The 19,684-nt window shown below is 34.2% G+C and overlaps 1 protein-coding gene across 8 annotated transcripts in view; it reads left to right on the top strand.

The window, feature by feature from the left end:
- FSD1L (fibronectin type III and SPRY domain containing 1 like) overlaps positions 1-19,089 on the top strand; it is a 92,187-nt gene extending 73,098 nt beyond the window's left edge. For 7 of the 8 annotated variants that reach the window (XM_017876719.1, XM_017876715.1, XM_017876713.1 and 4 more), the window contains 4 exons: positions 5,023-5,123; positions 5,602-5,853; positions 9,853-9,941; positions 14,612-19,089. In XM_017876719.1, the coding sequence (XP_017732208.1) occupies positions 5,023-5,123; positions 5,602-5,853; positions 9,853-9,941; positions 14,612-14,737 (568 nt within the window). In that variant the 3' untranslated portion in view covers positions 14,738-19,089. The remainder of the gene's footprint in view (positions 1-5,022; positions 5,124-5,601; positions 5,854-9,852; positions 9,942-14,611) is intronic. The other variant, XM_017876717.1, reaches the window with a different exon arrangement.
- The last annotated feature ends 595 nt before the right edge of the window (positions 19,090-19,684 follow it).

The following is a 19,684-nucleotide window of genomic DNA, read 5'->3' as shown; positions in this document are numbered from 1 at the left end:
AAGAATGAGTTCATGTCCTTTGCAGGGACATGGATGAAGCTGGAAACCATCATTCTCAGCAAACTATCACAAGATCAGAAAACCAAACACCACATGTTCTCACTCATAAGTGGGAGTTGAACAATGAGAACACATGGACACAGGGAGGGGAACATCACACACTGGGGCCTGTCAGGGGGTGGGGGCCTAGGGGCGGAATAGCATTAGGAGAAATGCCTAAGGTAGGTGACCGGTTGATGAGTGAAGCACACCACCATGGCACGTGTATACCTATGTAACAAAACTGCACATTCTGCACATGTACCCCAGAACTTTAAGTATAATAATTTTAAAAAAGAGAAAAAAAAATCACACACGGGATTTGGGCCTGGAGCTGGAGTCCTCAGACAGGTTATTTAGCCTGATAGAATTTGGAGGACTTTCATTAAAGAAGTGGTATTTAGGCTGGTTTTTGAGCAAGTGGGAAAATGTGTGGTTAGACTAGCACTGAAAGGGGGAACAACCATAGCAAAGGCACTGAAGTATATGGTGTGAGTTTAAACAACATTTTGGCTGGTATATTTAGCTATATATTGATCTCTAGGGGTGAGAAGGCTAGAAAGGCAGATTGGGACTAAATCAAGGACCAGAATGTCATGCTAAGTCGTTTGTAAGTAGTATAGAAGTACATGAAGATTTTTAAATAAAGGAATCAGAGTTAGCTTTATCTTATAATAATGAACAAGATGAATTGGACAGTAAAGAAATTATTTGGGAAGCTGGTAAAACAACCCAGACTAGAGATAGCTGAAGAGCCTTACTTAAATTCAGATAGTTAAGTGGCCAGGGTGTCCTTTAGAGAAGTGGGGTGAGGGAGGGGATGGGAGGAGATCATGCTTGACATAAAACTTATTATAAGTTGTTTCTTGAAAAAGTGACTTAGGATTGGAAGTCTGGAATACTGCAATGGAAGAGTTTTTGTTATTTAACTTTTCTCTGAAATTAAAGTACCAATGTCAATAGTTATGTCTGTTTTTCTTTTCTCCATGCTTCCCTTTAATTCTTTACTACTGGTAAGTTACAAATTTTTAAAAATTGTTTATCTGGTTATCAAAAGAGTTCTTAATACATTTTGAAGCAGTGCCAAGTGACATTTTTCTCTTTATTTATATGACGTTCACTTTCTATTTGTTGCTCTGAGTTACTTGGAAATATTTTTCAGAATGCATGTTTCCTCTCAGCAGACACTCTGACCCACCAGTTGGAGAGGTAAACTATCAGTGTATTTTGAAAAAGTTTCCTGATTGTTTCTGATTCTGTTGTGCCTTTTCAATTGACAATCATTGATGTATTACAAAATGCCAAAGGCCATTGTTTTTCCAATTTAGTACTTTGGCTCAGGAAGATACAGGCGGTCCTTAATTGATAATATCACATATTCTATTTACTCAGCTGAGCTCATTCTAGTCAGATATTGTACACCTACTCTGTACTGAGGATACAGAGATGAGATGTGGTTCCTAGCAACAGTTAGTTCCCTTCCCTCAGCTACTCCATAGTCAAGTTCCTCACTTGCCGTAGCAAACAAGCACCAAGGGTGCCGTATGATAGATTGTGTAAAACCTGTCTTTTTATCACCCTTTTAGTCCCTGCTCCTTGATAGGGGAGTTTTGCTTTGTTTTGCTTCAGTGGCTCTTAGCCCAGATGAACAGCAAAATCCTGAAATTCTTAATTTAAAAACACAGACATGTGTTTCTCAAGCTTGCCCTCCAGTATCTGATTTAGTAGTTTATGGTTAAGTCCTGGTAATTTGCATTTTTAAAAGTTCCCCAAGTGGTTGTGATGTGCAGCTGGGTTTGAGAACCACTGGTTTGGCTCATTTAATTCCTCCTCACTCCTGATTACACGTTTACTTTAACCTCTCATCTCCTTTCATTTGATTCTTACATAGTTAGCCGAAACAAAATCTTGTTGACTTTCTTTGCTGTTTCTCAACTGAATAGCAACCATAGTCATGACTGTTAATGGTAAGATAGTACTAGCAATACTAAAAAGCATTGGGGTTTAAAGTGAAGTTAGAGATAATGAAGAGCTAGTGTTCTCAGGTTATTGTATCCCATCTGCCTTCTCTAGTTACAAAAGTAATTTTTTACAAATACTGACATGATTAATTAAAATTGTGTTCATTTTTGTATAGTTACCAATATTTGCAGTTGAATAACTTGAGTGGAGGAAGATTAATATGCAGTCAGTTTATGAATTGGTGACTTGATGAACTGGGTAATCTTTGGTGACCTCTGCACTCATTTTTTTAAGGGGAGAATGTACTTTCATTTCAGATAATCTCATATGAACTTTTGGAGAATAACTGTCAACCACACGAAGTTCTTTTATTACATAGGTGTTCTGGAGACCTAAAAGCTTTTTCATTATAATTTATATACCATGTTGAAACAATTTTACTTTTGCCCTCTTCCTTTTCATGTCTTCTTTTAATGTTGCATCTAAAACATTGTTTTTTCACACCTTTTTAAAAAAAAGCAACAGTGTGGTTTCTTTCATGAAATATTTCCAGAAGCCTAATCCAAAAAGAGACAAGTATAGCTGGTTAAAGGAGGGAGGAAGCCCTAAAGCTGGCATCTGTGGCATCTGTGGATTCCCTTGAGTTCAGCACATGGTTTAAAAAACCATTGATTTCAAGAGTCTTTGCCCCTCACAAGATCAGGAAAATAGAGCTACATGTACTATTTTTTTAAACTTTGAGGCAAATATAATGTTTTCCCCTGAGCTTAAGATAAAGCTTTTGAAAACATACAGACCTTTTGTAATGAGGCTTTTAACATTCTCTATGAGCTTATATAAAATGAATCGGAAAGAAATTATGATGCAGTTATTTTTTCCTGAGTTATCAGTTGACAATGTTTGCAGTTTGACTTTCTTACTAGTTAATGACTCTTAAAAGTATTGTGTAAGTATCAACTTAGAATACATGTTCATCCCAAACCTTGGAAAAGTGAAAACAGGTATTTTTGTTATTCAGAATAAAGAGTATAAATGTTTAGTAATTTTTATTTGTTTCTATCCCTCATTTTGGAGATCTCAACAACTATTCTGGAACTTCCCCCCTCACGTTCTGTTTTGCTGTCCCCCCTACCCAGTAGCAAGAAACTACTGCCTACCTTAGCACAAGTTTCACAGAAATTTTAATCTACCTATCCACATTCAGCTTTGTTCATGCTATCTGTTCAAACAGAACCTATAGTCAGTTTTCAATTGTCTTTTTAAAGAAATATCTTTACACAAAGGACCTTTGAAATCCCTTGGGAAGAATTAAACTAAGTCATGCGAGTGTTACAATTCTAGACTTACGCTTTTGCTACTTAATATTATACACTAAAAAGGAGACAGTTGAAGTGGTCCTGAGTTCTTCGAAATTTGTCTAATAAATCTGCTTTCTGACAGCAAGACAACATTTAAATAATGTAGAACGAAGTCCCTGAATCATATGAAATGACTTTAAGTTTTACCTGTATTCTTGCTTTGCCTTTGTCAGGGATTTCTATTCTAGTATTGATAGCTTATATTAAAATCTACTAAGTTGATCTTAGGAAGAAAATTTCTAGTGCTATGTTAGAAAAAAACTGTTTTTATTTCTAATTAGTGGTGAGAATATAGTTATCCCTATATCCCCTAAATAATTTTAGGATAATCTTGACCAAAAAATCTTTTGTTAAATGCAGTAATTCAATATAATTAAAATGTTATTTTGAAAACGTCTTTGGGACTTAATCTATTTTGAGTTTTTGAAAGTTAGCAAACATCCCAATACTCTCCAGTTTTCCATATATCATATAATTTGGTATAAGAGGAAGTCAAGGTGGATCTTGGCTATTTGAGTAGGAGAAATGCTTGATAATACTTTTTATTATCCTGTGCATGGATTTGGACAATTGCCATTTCCATCTTTTTTTTTTTTTTTTTTTTTTTTTTTTTGGAGATGGAGTCTAGCCCTGTCGCCCAGGCTGGAATGCAGTGGCATGATCTGGGCTCACTACAACCTCCGCCTCCCGGGTTCAAGCGATTCTCCTGCCTCAGCCTCCCGAGTAGCTGGGATTACAGGCACCTGCCACCACGCCTGGCCAATTTTTGTATTTTTAGTAGATAAGGCGTTTCACTGTGTTGCCCAGGCTGGTCTTGAACTCCTGACTTCGTGCTCTGCCTGTCTCGGCCTCCCAAATTGCTGGGATTAGAATCGTGAGCCACCGCATGCAGCCATCCCCCCCACATTTTTTTAGACGGAGTTTCGCACTTGTTGCCTAGGCTGGAGTGCAGTGGTGCGATCTTGGCTCACGGCAACCTCTGCCTCCTGGGTTCAAGCGGTTCTCCTGCCTCAACCTCCTGAGTAGCTGGGATTACCGGCATGTGCCACCACGCCCTACTAATTTTGTATTTTTAGTAGAGATGGGGGTTTCTCCATGTTAGATAGTCTGGTCTCAAACTCCCGACCTCAGGTGATCTGCTCGCCTTGGCACCTCCCAAAGTGCTGGGATTACAGGTGTGAGCCACCACGCCCGGTTGCCATTTCTATTTTTAAGAAGTTAAGATTCAGAGCAAAAATACTCACTACTTATAAAAAGAGTTATTTAGTCAGGATTATAAGAAGAAACCTATCTTTGCCTTTATTTACCTTCAAAAAAAGTAAGCTGTAACTCATTATCTTTCTTGAGTTCTTCTTTTTCTTTAGTAAGTCTTGTCACATTTTAGCATTGTTTCTTATTTCAGCCATGTGTCCTTTGTGTAATCCTTGCTCAGTCTGCATGCCATTAGTGTTTTCAGCCTGCTTTGTATTGATAGCTTCTTACATTTCAGTGTTTATAATTGACAGTGCTCTTTAATAATAGTTCGGATCAAATTGAATGGTTGTTATTTCTATAACATAATGAGAAATCTTTTCAGAGGTTCCTTCCATGATTTCTAGTTTTAGTTTATGAAACATTTACAATATAAAATATTCATTTTTCTTTTTTCTTTTTGTTTATATAGAAGTGGTACACCGTCCCCAAAACGAACATCTGTAGGCTCCAGGCCACCAGCAGTAAGAGGCAGTAGAGATCGTTTTACTGGAGAATCATACACGGTGCTGGGTAGGACAAAACATAATTGTTTTTCATTATCTCAGATTAAAGGCATCACAATCACGCTGGTGGACTTTCCACTCAAAGTGGCTATCTGTATATTGAATAAATCTTTGCCAGAAGTTCCTCCCAATTGAAACCTAATTACTTTGGGGAGTTTTCAGATTGTCTTATTATTATTGATACTTTTAAAACTCTACTTCAGGTTACATAGTGTTCCCACATCTTTATATGTAAGCCGGGAGGGGGGATAGCAAGGAAGAAAACCTCTGAAGTATTTTATATTCAGAAGAATATTACTAAACATAAAGGTAAAGTTAGAGCAGGTCCTCAGCATTTAGTGTCTGTGTGTTAACATGATTATTCTTACAGGAAAAGTACTTGAATAAAAATTTTTGTGTCATTTTTTTGGGACGAGTGATAGGTAAAACTATGTGACTCATAAGGAGGAGATAAGAGTCAAATCTACTTTTCTGATTTTTTGTAGGAGACACTGCTATTGAAAGTGGACAACATTATTGGGAGGTCAAGGCCCAGAAGGACTGTAAATCCTACAGTGTGGGAGTAGCATACAAAACGTTGGGGAAATTTGACCAATTGGGAAAGACAAACACTAGTTGGTGTATCCATGTCAACAACTGGCTACAAAACACATTTGCAGCAAAGCATAATAATAAAGTCAAAGCTTTGGATGTTACGGTTCCTGAAAAAATAGGTGTATTTTGTGATTTTGATGGAGGTAAGTTTATTTTCTTATAGGTTATTTCTTCATAGTTGCTTGCATTTCAGTACCTTTCACTGGTGATCATCTATACAGGATTTCCATTAGTATTGTGGTAAGGACATTTTGATCAGGTAGGCTTTTGATCATCATTATAATCTCAGTTCTAGAATTGACTGGAATGGTATATATGATGTCTGCCTGGAGCCCTACAAAAGCTGTCATTTATAATATACTAAGTCTGAAAGATTTTGCTAATTTTAGTCTTCAGTACTAACATTTCTTCCATCCATTTTAACTCCTTCCTTACCATGTTTTATTACCTACCTCTAACGAGTGATAGTCAGAATTTTCTAGTTGAAGTAGACCTTAGAAATTACCTAACCCAGGATGAATACCCCATTTTACATGACATGATTATTACACATTGCATGCCTATATGAAAACATCTCATGTACTGTACTGCATAAATAGGTACCTACTATGTACCTACAAAAATTTAAAAAATTTCAAGAAGATACCAGAGCCATATTTTCTGCTATTCTAGTAAACATAAGCTATACAGAAATTATTTACTGTGCCAAACCACATCAAACTTGAAATGAATGGAATGTTCTTAATTTTCAAGTTGCTATCTTTAAAGGTATTCTTCAGAATGACTTGTAATATCTTTACAGGGGCCAAAGGGGTTTCCCCTCAATATCAGAATTTCTTTACTTACAAAATTATTAACACATTGTAGTCTAATCCAAAAAAGAAAAGAAAGTACTCCATCTGCCACACAGTATGAAATTCTTATTACACTATATCTGCAGGTAGTTGCCATTCCTGTGCCTGAAGAACTTTTAATGTGAAGTTTACTGTCTTAGAAAGCACCGTTTCATTGTTGGACAGCTGTTGGTTAGAAGATTTTTCTTAAGTTGACTCACGTTGTCTCCCTATAACTTCAACTGTTTCTCTTAAATTTTCCCTTCTGAATAAACACAGAATTATGTTTCCTCATTCATATTCACACAATAATCCTTATTTATTAAAAACTACGGGTACTAACATCGCTTTTCTTGCCCTGTTTTTCCGGACCATATATTCCGTTATTAGCTGCCCCTGTTAAAATTTAATTTTTCCAAGCCTGTATAATCTCCTATGGCTGTCTAGTATGTCAGTGTTTTTCTTAAAGGTTGGTTCTTAGAGTGGAACACATGACCTCTTACCAACAAAGGACAGTAATTTGGCTGTGCTATTTGTAATAGTATGACTTAGCACTGCTGACCAATATTGAGCTTGTCCAAAAGATCTAATCCATTAGATATTTTTTCATGGCATTATGTCAAATTGTCTTTTTCTGCTTTTATTAGGCAGTTTAGGATTTTTTTTTTGTTGTTGTTGTTGTTGTTAGGTCTTTTTTTTTTTTTTTTTTTGAGACGGAGTCTTACTCTGTTGCCCAGGCTGGAGTGCAGTGGCTCAATCTCAGCTCACTGCAACCTCCGCCTCCCAGGTTCCAGCGATTCTCCTGCCTCAGCCTCCTGAATAGCTGGGATTACAGGCACGTGCCACCATGCCTGGCTAATATTTGTATTTTTAGTAGAGATGGAGTTTCACCATGCTGGCCAGGCTGGTCTCAAACTCCTGACCTCAAGTGATCCACCTGCCTCAGCCTCCCAAATTGCAGGGATTACTGGCATGAGCCACCACGCCCGGCCAGTTTAGGGTTTTAAAAAATAACTCAATGTTATATATAATGCAAATGAAGGCTATTACATTTATCCTTTTTTAGTTTCATCTTAATAGATTTGGCCCAAATTTCCCCTCCTCTTAAAATCATCTAAAAATTAACTTGATAGTTATATTTGGAAAAAATTTTAAAGCTCATTGAATTAGTTATTTCATAAGCATATTCTCTACAGTCATCTAATGTATAATAATTTTGAAGATGACATAATATTGAACTAAAGTAATTCCCTAGATGTTTTTTCTCCAAGTTGACACTTAAGCTAATACCAAATTTTATTATTTTAGTAATATCGTGCCCAAATAATTCCATGAGCTGTCAATTAATTTACTCAAAAAAGGAGAAAAAGTAATTTTGGCTTGATTTATTTTTAGTGATGACATGTTAGCTTTGCTGTGTTTTTTGTTTTTTAACTTATTCGCCTTGAATCAGTTAAATCATTTTCCTCAGGATAAATGGAAAATTTATTAGCACACATTTTTTTTTTTTTCCTTTTCAACTACCAAGGCAATATTTGCTTATCTTCTTTCTCCTTTCCCATACTCTGTGAGTCCACAAAGGTAGTAGTGAGATTTTAGTCTAGAGCATAACGTATGGCAAGAGGAAGTTGTATTGTGGAATAGGATCAGATTCTGAGAGCCTGGAAAAATAATAATGGACTGGTCTTTAGTAGTGGGGAGGGGTGGTTCTGCATGTTTTAGAACACTATAGTCATAATCTAGTTTTAGAAATATTAGAGAGTCAGTGGTTAAAGATGGAAGAGCTTGAAAGCATAGTGAGCATAAGACTTTTCAGGAAGCAGTCTTCAAGCAGTGTAGAGCAGGACTGAGTCTCTTGTTAGCTATTAAACCATTATTGCCTGGGTAGTGCTTTTCACATAGAAAGCCCTTAATAAGTGTTGAGTAACTGGCAACAAGCATCTGAGCAGTGGAGAATTAAGAATGGATTTGACAGTAGAATTCATAGGAGTTAGTAACTAAATACAGATCAGCTGAAGAGAGGCAATTGAAGATGACTTTGAGGTTCCAGCCAGTGTGATCATTAGGATGACAGTGTCAACAGGATAGGGAGCATAGAGTTTTGGGGGGAAATGAGATGCCAGCAGGATAACCATGTGGCATGTTTAGCAAGCATTTTGAAATTCAGTACTAGAATTCAGCAGTTAAGTAGAGCTGACGCTAAATATTTGAGACAGCATTACAGAATTGCTGTGGAAGACTGTTTAGAACAATATATTTAAGCATTACTGTTCTGCTATTTACTCACTTTGTGATCATATATACTGTTCTGCTGTTTACCAACTTTGAGATTAAAGTACTGGGTACTTTACATACATTACCTCAATTAAACAACCTACATAATAGTGTGCATAAATACTAGTTTCCTTTATCTTCCTCTTTGGTGGCAGTTGATTTATTAAGGAAGCATTATATAGAGAAAAGAGCGTGGACAAAGCAGCTACATTTAGAACAGGAAGAAAAGGAGGAGATTGCGAAGTTATCCCTAGGGTTATGATACAAACCAAGGGAATGGTCATCAGAGAAGAGTTTCAAGAAGTGATAACAGTTGTAAGGAGGCCATTTGGTTGTACAGTTTAGGAGGTCAGACAGACAGCTTTTATTAGGGCATGATCCTATTGAAATATATACTGTGAGGTGATTTTAAAAATTAACAAAGCAGGTCAGGCATAGTGGCTCATGATTGTAATCCTAGGACTTTGGGAGACTGAGGTGGAGAATTGCTTGAGCTCAGGAGTTCAAGACCAGCTTATACAAAATAACAAGACCCCGCCTCTATTAAAAAATTAACAAAATTGAAGCAATGATAATTATACTGTGATTTCAGAGACTGGAGTATCAGTATGGCATCAGGTAGGTAGAAGACAAGGTTTAATAGAGTACATCTTAAATGGTGATTAGGATTTGGGCAGAGAGACTGGTTACAGGAAAAATAAGGAGGAGGAAATGGTCTTGGTTTACACTGGGCTAATGAAACCATTTGTTAAATACTGATCAAATAAGGAAATAGTTTGTAGTAAAAAAGTAGAATAGTGCTAGATTATAGAGGTATGGAGGTCTTGAAAACCAGGGGAAGAAAATTGGATTGGGCTTTTCCTTAAGCATTTGTCCTTATGATTTTCAAGTGGGAATAATTAATCTAGTCCTCAAAGTTGATGACAAAAACTAATGCCAACTTATATATTATTACTTTTTTTACATGATTATGCATTAGAATTAATTAAGTGTTACAATTTTTATATAATAAATTAGACTTTTTTTCCTTTTTAGGTCAACTTTCATTCTATGACGCAAATTCAAAACAGTTGCTATATTCCTTTAAGACAAAATTTACTCAGCCAGTACTGCCTGGTTTCATGGTTAGTATGGTTTATATTTTATATATACCTAACTTATATTTTACTTGGTTTGGCAACTTTAAGGAGAATATTCTATATTGTATATTTGGAGAAGGAGTACATTTTATTTTTTCTTCATATTCTTCTCCCTTTCCCCAATTCACCCTCTCCCAAATCTGTGATTGTTTTTATATATTTTTGGTATATTTTATTGAAGTTAATGTTAATACATGAAGTACAGAAATCATAAATATGTGGTTTGATGATTTTTTAGGACTGTACTCAGTATGTAACTAGCACCTAGAACATTACGAGAACCTCAGAAGCCGCCTCTAGTGCCCATTTCCAGTCCCTAATGGTCCTTCTCCAGTGTTAACACTGTATTAACTTTTAATATCCTAAATTTACTTTTCTTCCTTTTCAATTTTATATAAACAGAATCATACAGTATCTTTTTGACTCAACAGTATGCTTGTGAGATTAATCCATATTCTATGTGGTTATAGTTCATTCATTCTCATAATAGCTGCGTAGTTTTCCATTCTGTGACTATACCAATTGATTTATACATTTTAATTTAGTTGGATATGTGGGTGGTTTCCATATGGGGGCTTATACAAATGGAACTGCTATGAATGTTTTTGTTCATATCTTTTGATAAATGTATGTGTATCTTTCCATTGAGTATATACGTATGATTGGAGTTGCTAGATCATATGGTGTATGTATAATCAACTGTAAAACTGCCAGTTTTCCGAAATGGTTGGTTATGCTGATTTACAACTAGCAGTATGTGAGAATTTGAGTTCCTTCAAATCCTTGTCAACACTTGGTATTTAAAAAAGAATTTATGTCCTTTTAGTGGATGATATATTACATTGTGGTTTTAATTTTCATTTCCTTGATTACTAGTGCTATTGAGTACCTTTTTATATATTTGTTGACTATTTGTGTATATTCTTTTGTGAACTGGCTATTCAGATCTTTTGCTTGTATTTCTATTAGGTTGTCTTCCTGTTTCTTATGGGTTAATTTGTAGGATCTTCTTCACTCTGGCTTTCCTTTTTCCTTATTGGTATCATTTGATAAACAAAAGTTAATTTTGTTCAGTTTATCAATTTTTTCATTTACAGTTAGCACTTTTTGTGTTCTGTTTAAGAAATCAGTATGCACCCCCAAGGTCATGAAAATATTCTTGTCTTCTAAAAGCTTTACCTTGTACATTTAGATATAGACTGCATTTACAATGCAAGTACAATGTAGGATTGATGTGTTTGGTATGAAGTAAGGATCTAGATACGTTCTTTAATTCCCCGTGGATATCCAGTTATTCCAGGACCATTTATTGACAAGATCATAGTGCACTGTCATCTTCGTACAATATTAGATGACTGTCTTTGTGTGCTATGTTGAATGTATGTATGCACACCACATAGCATTTACATCCTATATAATTGCAGGTCTACTCAATTTCAGGCTGAAAGGAAAAATTTATGTTTCTCCGCACAAAATGAAACATGGTTTTGAATTTATTTATTTAAGCAAATGTTATTGCTTTTTCCAACTCTTAACCTTCTGCATTTTTTCATAGGTTAGGCTCCCGTGGGGAGTTCTGGGATCCAGTTAAAGTTACCGTTACTTTGGCTAGAACTTTCCTTAAATTTGGGGGCTACCTCTGTACATCAAGATGGTATATTTCAAATGCAGACTTGGAATATTTTCCATGTATGTTCTTCTGTCATCACCCCTAACTGTAACTTGTCAACTATAAGGAGAAAGTTTTCAGAGTATGAGTGGGTTGAAAATACAGTGCTTTTAAATCTCATTATCCATAATAATTATTTATTCCAGATACTTTAATCTCTTAAGTTTAAAACAATGCTAATAACCAGGATACCTATTTTTACGTTAAAAGTAAGTTATTAGTGACTAAAGTTATTGCTCATGGAAACATAAAGATATTGGAAGGGTTGTTTCTTTTTCCTTTTTTTTTTAAACTTCGTACAAACCTCTGCCTTATTTTGCATTTTTGGCTATTTTTCCAAACTGGTCCGTCAAGGATGAATTGTTTACCATGTGGAATGCCGAAAATTTTTTTCCAAGTCTTAGGTGTGCTTTTATAAAGAGTACATTTACTTTTAATTTGAATCTATCTCATGTATGTGTGTGCTGAGTTTGTTTTACATTCCAAATACTGTAATTATATTAGTGTCATAAGATACTGCAAGAAATTATTTTCAGCTTGTTAAAAAAAAATTTCCTTCATTGAAGCCTTGCTTTTATTAACTACGTTAATGCCTGTTAAATGTTTTGTGTACAAGATTAATTTTTAAGTCAGTTTTTTGAATTTATAGTATGGTGCAGTTCTGTGGGTTTTAGCAAATGCCTACAGTTGTATAATCACCACCATAATCAAGATATAGAACATTTCCATCACCCTAGAAAATTCCTGTATGTTCTTTTATAGTGGACCCTTCCACACAACCAGCCCTAGCTATCAGTAACCAGTTCGTAGGCCCTATAGTTGTGCCTTTTCCAGAACATCATATAAATAGAATTGTATGGTATGTAGCCTTTCGATTCCGTACCATGCTGCATTTGAAATTCATCCATGTTGTTGTGGTGTCAGTATTCTCCTCTTTTTCATTGCTGAGTAGTATTTCATATATGTATGTGTCACAGTTTATTCATTCATTCGCCAGTTGAAAGACACTTGGGTTTTTCCCAGTTTTGGGCAGTTATGAATAAAATCACTATAAGCATTTACATATGGGATTTTCCCTTGGGTCAATACCTAAGAGCAGTAATACAGTTGCTGTATCAAATTGAAAGTCTATGTTTAACTTCATAGGGAACTTCCAAAATGTTTTCCAAAGTGGCTGTACCATTTTTTGCCTTGCTATCAGTGATATGAGAGTTGGTCATATCCTTGCCATTATTTGATATTACCAGATTTTTGTTGTTGTTAAGCCATTTTAATAGGTGTGTGGTGGTATGTCATTTTTTTTTATTTGTACTTTGCTAATGACAAATGATGTTTCATGTGCTTATTTGCCATTCATATAATTTATTTCAAGTATCTGTTAAAATTTTTTCTTACTTTTTAGGACTTAATTGTTTTCTTTTTTTTTTTTTTTTTTTTTTATTTTACTTTATTTTTAAGACAGGGTCGTGCTCTGTCACCCAGGCTAAAGTACAGTGGTGCGATCACAGCTCACTGCAGTCACAACTGCCTGGGCTCAAGTGACCCTCCCACCTTAGCCTGGGATTACAGGTGCCCACCACCACACCTGGCTATTTAAAAAATGTTTCTTGTGCAGATGGAGTTTTGCCACGTTGCCCAGGCTGGTCTCGAAGTCCTGGGCTCAAATGATCCGCCAGCCTTGGCCCCCCAAAGTCCTGGGATTATAGGCATGAGCCACCACTGCACCTGGCCTCGTTTTCCTATTTTTAAGAGTTCTTTGTACAGTTTGGATGTGAATCCTTTATCAGATATATGCTTTGCAAATATTTTCTCCTGGTTTATGGTTTGCGTTTTCATTTTCTGAACATTTCAAAGAGAAGTTTTTCATTTTGACATGAAGTCCAATTTAGTAATTTTTTTCCCTATTATGGGTAATGCTTTGCCTAACTGAAGGTCACAAAGGTTTTATGTTTTCTTCTTGATTTCCCTTTGCATCTTCATGCTAGATATTTTGAGTAAATATTTTTCTAAATCATTTAAATAATTTCCAAAAAATAATATAGTAGTTTTATAATCAGAAAGTTGCTTTATTTTGGGAGTTATAATTACTGAGCCTGATAGTTTTGAAAATTTATAATGTTAATTATATAATTACAAATTTCACAGTTCGGTAGATTCTTTGGTACAATAATCTAGTTACTTAGTAGATACTGAACACTTAAGGATATAATTGAAGGTGATGATACTTAAACAACTTCTAGAATTTCCCTTGCTTTAAGCTTGTGTCTATTATTAATTCATACCTGGTAGTTGATGATAGTGTCAGTGATCCATATTTTCATATTTTAATTCTTTTGACTGTGTCCCAAATCTTATTTCTCACTCTATTGAATCATAGCTGCTCTGTTCACAAGCAAAGCAGTTTTAACTTTCACAAAGTCATTCACATTTATGATAAGTAATAGAACATGGGAAGTGCATCTGGATATTGGGATTTGTATTTTTGTCAGGAGTCCTTCTTAATTATAAAAGAGTTCTTACTGTTAACACAGTAGGGAAGAAAACAGTAGATTTTACTGTTAACAGAAGGGTGTTAGATTTTTATAATCTCAGGCCATATCTCATTATCAAAACCAAAAGCATAATTGGGAAGTAAGTTGGTGCTTTGTATGCTTCCCTTGGTTGTAAAAGTTAGCATCAATAATGATAGGTAATATCTTTTGCCTAGATTAAGCCGATTAAGTTTCTCAATTTCTGCAGCCCTGAGTTCCCTCTCTTGGGTGCAACTTCAGTTGGTTCTGCTACCACCAAGACCTCCTCTGGCCTCTGTGGTTCTAAAATAATTCTGATTTAGTCTTTCCATTTCCCCTCAGCTGAAATATGATGGTTATCTGTTTGAGAATGATTGATGTTCATATGTGTGGCATTTTACCTTCGAAATAGAAAAAGTCACTGAAGTTCTAATTTGATTTGAAATCTGACAGGTTTTTTTTTTGTCTTTTCTTAGGTATGGTGTGGTGGACTTTCTTTGAGTACTGGGATGCAGGTTCCAAGTGCTGTGAGAACACTTCAGAAAAGTGAAAATGGAATGACTGGTTCAGCTAGTAGCCTGAACAATGTTGTTACTCAATAGTGTCTACTCAGAATACGTTTACCCTCCCTCTTGATTGGGTGGCCTTTTCTGTGCAGTTATTAATCACAGGAATTTGTGAGTAGTGAAAATCAGGTTTGCTGTGTTCTGCTTTGAGGCCTGGAATCTGTTATCATTAAACACCTAGTTCGAAGCATTTGCAGGAACCTACTGTACAGTATCATAGAAGCAAGCAGATACCAAGCAAAAAACTGATGATTGAAGAGTAAATGGGGGGAAAAGCAGTGTTTAATTAACATAAAAACTCATTTTTGTATTTCTTGGATTACTTTGACTCTTCTAATGTTTAATTACATACAGTAACCCTACGGCCTGGGGAGAAAAGCTTTTAAATCTTGCCTTCTTTCTTCTGTACTTTGTCTTCTTAAAATCTCATTACTATCTATTATTTAGTTCTAACACAGAAGCTTTAAAATACATAGTCCTCTAAAGTTTTCTAAAATTGAAATCATATGTTGGGAATGATAAAAGGTTTTCAAATGGTTTATTTTCCTCTTTTATAAATAAGTTTTACAAAATTATCCTCTTTTGTTTATTGACTAGGTTGTATATAATTTTCTTTTTTCCAAAATACTGTGATAAGAAATTTCTAGACACAGCAGCTTAAAATCACCCAAATTTCAGTTTTTTACCTACTGCACTAACAATGGCAAGGGGGGTATTCTTTATATGTTGCCTTGTTTAATTAGAGTTCTTTTCATTCCATCACTTTATGTGATGGGTAAGATTTTTAAAAGCCTTATATTTTGTGATTTTGTTGTCTAGTTTAATCCTACGTTTAATAGTTGTGTTTGGTAAAATTCCCACTTGAATGTGGCACTGATAATAATTATGCTGATTTTTAACATCTCTAATAGGAATGAAAGTTTGTTAAAGTTACATAGAAGACTGAAAACATATATCACTTAATTTTATCTAAGAAGGATAGGTTATAAAGGAGGTACCTAAATACTCAAATAATGTATATATTCTTTTCATAACATATGGAATGCTTTAAGCAATTGTTTTGAAAAAAATCTGAGTATCTTTGACTTAATTGGCACATGAGTTTTTCAAGCAGCCATTCATTCAGAGGTTTGTTTTCTCTTAGTCCTTTTGCTACATTCACTTTCTTTTAAAGAAATGTTAATTATTACAAAAATTGACATAAAATGTCTTTCCCAAAACTTGGGGTAAAACCCATAGTTAAGTGGAACATAACTATTCTTAAAAGTCAATTATAATTTGTAACTCACATCCTTTGAGCTAAACTAAGTTAAAATTACAGTATTTAATAATTCCTTGGGCATTTTAAGAGGTCTGAATTTGTATTTTCTTAATTTTGAAACTTTTCATTTCTCTTGTTGACTTTTTTCATTCTCATTTAAAATATATTGTGCTATGATAACCAACCTTCTTCCAAGGAGTGACCGTTACTGCCTACATTTCAGTTGCTTTCTACATAAAGACCTGTGTAATAGTATTAATAATAGCTCATTCTCTCTAAAAATGTACTGCTGATAGGCTGTTTTGTTCCCTTGATAAAACAAATGTAAATGAGGAATTTTATTTGAATTGGAATATTGTTTTTCCAGAGGACATTCATATCTGCACTATTATCTGATGACATGTTGGTAATTTTAAAGACTGCAAGGCAGTTTAGAGAATGAGTAAGCCAATAGATAGTCTTTTGATTCTCCAAAGAAATATAATTTTGGTTTTTGTTCCCCAGAGAGAGTTTGAAAGAAATTTTTAGATGTTCTGTTCACTATAGAGGGCCTATTCCAGGATCTAAATAAAAGGGAATTTATAATTCCCTTCATAGACTCAAACCTGAAAGCAGAAGTGTTTAGTAGTTGAGTTGCTTTAAGTGAATTTTAGCAAATATGACACAGAAAAGGTCAGATGCTGTTGTATAAAATTTTTTATTACTATGTCTTATATAATTCTTTCTTCTTATTAATTCAGTGCCTTTTTCCTCTAAGCATACTCTTGGTCCATGCCCCATGCAGGTGTCAACTGATGTTTAAGCTACAGAGCATTGTTACAGTGGTGAGGGCCCTCTGTTGCAGGGGCATGGGGAAAAGCATATATGAATCAGGGGCTGGAGGAGTGTACATGATTCTCATGTTCATGTCGTCATTTGAAACTCTTCACATAAAATTTTCTAATATTCATTTGGAAAACCTCCCCGCTGGAGAGGTTTCATCTCTGAGAGGTTTTGTAGTAATAGTGTAAGTTCAGTAAATCCAGAGTCCAAATTCTCATCACATGTATTACTTGATATTAAATTTTGCAATTATTACTTCAAAATAAGAATCTGAGGATTTCTTCTTACTGGCCTTCTTAAAGGTCTCTAAAATTAAAGAACAAAATGTGTTTTTTTGTTTAAGATGTTTTTAGTTTATTTCTTGTTAAGTTAAACTGGAGAAAGTGTCATCCTCATTTTCAAACTGAAAACTAATCAAATATAGTGCCTGTTTAGTCTCGAAATAAGGTAACTGTTGATTATAATATATAATATTCTCATTGACATTTGAATTTTAAAATGTTGAGCTCAAAAAAAATAAAATAAAATAAAATAAAATGTTGAGCTCTTGCTCAATTTAATACATTGGAAAAAGTATTAAATCCTTTGAAACATCTTTTGTTGCTTATTTAGTTTGTGTTTCCACAGGTCAAACATGATTGCTTCCTATAAAAGAAATGCATGAGAGGTTGACTATAATGGATATACCACAGGTGTAAAACAGTTGTTTTACAAAAACATGCATTTAGTATGGCATTTCTCTTTTAGCAACTGAATTCCAAACCAGTTTCATTAAGCTGGATATAGAAATGAAGGAGCTGCCTTAAGCACTTTAGAAAAAGAATTTTTTTACAATTCATTTTGACTCTCATGGCTGACCATGTCACATTATGTCTTTAAATTTTGGTAAATATGTAGATACTAAGCATTAATAACTAATGCACTCAGAAATTTAATATATAGCAATTCTTTGAATGTTCCAGGTGTAGGTAAACTAATCGAAAGTATTAAGGACATACCTGTCTATACATGGGTTTCATTGATGGCATCTGTATCATCTTGACAAATCGTGAACTGCTGCTGTAGAGCTAGACTTTGCCTATTTACTCTGTTCTGCAAACAGAGTTTTTCCCTATGTTATGAAAAGAGATATATTGGCTTGCTTTAATTTACTTATTTATGAAATTAAAGCATGAATAATATGTGTAATTTGAATTTTTTGTGACTGATCCTTGGCAGTATAAATGATAAAAGTAAATGTAATGGAATCTTTTAATTAGGCTAAGATACGCTATTTCATAACTTATGTAGAATGATTAATTTTCATCTATATACTTTGTCCATAAAATTATAATTGTTTATGTAATTTTATTGTTTCTTATGGAAACAATTGGAAAAGTATATGGAAAACGATTATTTCAAAGAATATTTATTTAAAGAGGAAAGTGTAGACATCTTACTATAAAATATGTGATTCCAGGCTTAAGAAATTGATTATATTTTAAAAAATTATTTTTTTAAAAATGTAATTTGTTTTTAAAAGATCAGTCTCCATTCATTGACTAATTCATACAGCAAATATTTGAGTGTTCTTATGGCAGTAAAAATGTGATTACTTTGTATGTACATTAACCAAAACCAGTGAAGTTTGATGGACTGTGCGTATAGTTTTGCAGCTTTTGAGTAGTGTGACAGAGTTTGCCTCTTAAAAATGTTTTGCTAATAAGTCAGAAGTTTAAAATGTGTTGTAGTTTGCTAAAAAAAAAAATCAAATTAACTACATATAAAATGGTTCACTTTTATATAGTCACATGTAATGGGTCTGAAAAGTTTCTTCTTTGATTTTGTAGTTACTCTAGATATATTCTTTTAGGGAAGTGTATGGTCAACATAAATTTACTCAATATACAGATAACCACAAAGTTGTTATTTTTAACCAAAATATACATTTCATAATGTTGACACTGGAGTATTATAAGAGATCATGAATGTTTCCTTAATTATCACGGCAAGATTACCTCACGTTCAGTATAGTTTAGTTTTGTGTGTATCTTACAGTATGCATGTTCTGCAATTATTTGTGATCCTGATATGTCACATATAATAGCTTTGTTACCTGGAGTATTTGATTAACCGAAACAGTTTAAGCATTTCGAATTAGTTGGAGTTTAAATGGATTACATTTGGTGTATGTTGTCTTCATTGAAAAGATATTGTTGGATATGCCATATCAAAGTTAGCACTGACTTATAAATAAACACCAGAATTTGCCAGAGTACACTTTTCTCTTCACATGACTCAATTATTAAATAAAAGAAGATTTGTTATTTCTGGGTCAATATAAGCTACTGACTTCTGATGCATAATCACTTAAACTATGTGAGTTTAAACTGGTATCTTTTCTTAGTGGTACCCATTCAATGTAAGCTGATCCATGGGAGTGGACGTGTAGAGGATTTCACAGTATGTAGAGCAGAAGGCAGGTGAATGTGTTTGCTTTGGCTTGGAGCTTATTAAGTTTTGACTAGGGTTAAAATAAGTCAAATAGTAAGTGGTAAAACACATTTTTGTTAGTATTGGAACTTTTTGGAGAACATAAGGGCTATGAGAATGCATAACTTTTTTTTTTTTTTAACATTTCCTTTATATCTAAGGTACCAAAGCACTGAGTCTAATTTACCTATTAAGGGAGACTCTTTAAAATCAACTTTATAACTAATTCATACTATAAGACAGATAATAGCTAAAATTTTGGAATAATTTATATTAAAAGCCACAAGTCTTAAAAATCCCTGGATATGATATAAAAAGGATTTTGGCTTATTTTTTGAAGTATTTAAAATTAATCACCTTAGCTCTACCATATACTAGATCTGTGACCGCTGCATAAATTGTTTATCATCTTTGGGTCTCTGTTGCCT

The sequence above is a fragment of the Rhinopithecus bieti genome, unplaced genomic scaffold (assembly GCF_001698545.2).
Source record: "Rhinopithecus bieti isolate Rb0 unplaced genomic scaffold, ASM169854v2 scaffold_9663, whole genome shotgun sequence".
Taxonomy (NCBI): Eukaryota; Metazoa; Chordata; class Mammalia; order Primates; family Cercopithecidae; genus Rhinopithecus; species Rhinopithecus bieti.
The sequence above is the reverse complement of the archived record's forward strand: the minus strand, read 5'-3'. Positions and strand labels throughout refer to the sequence as shown.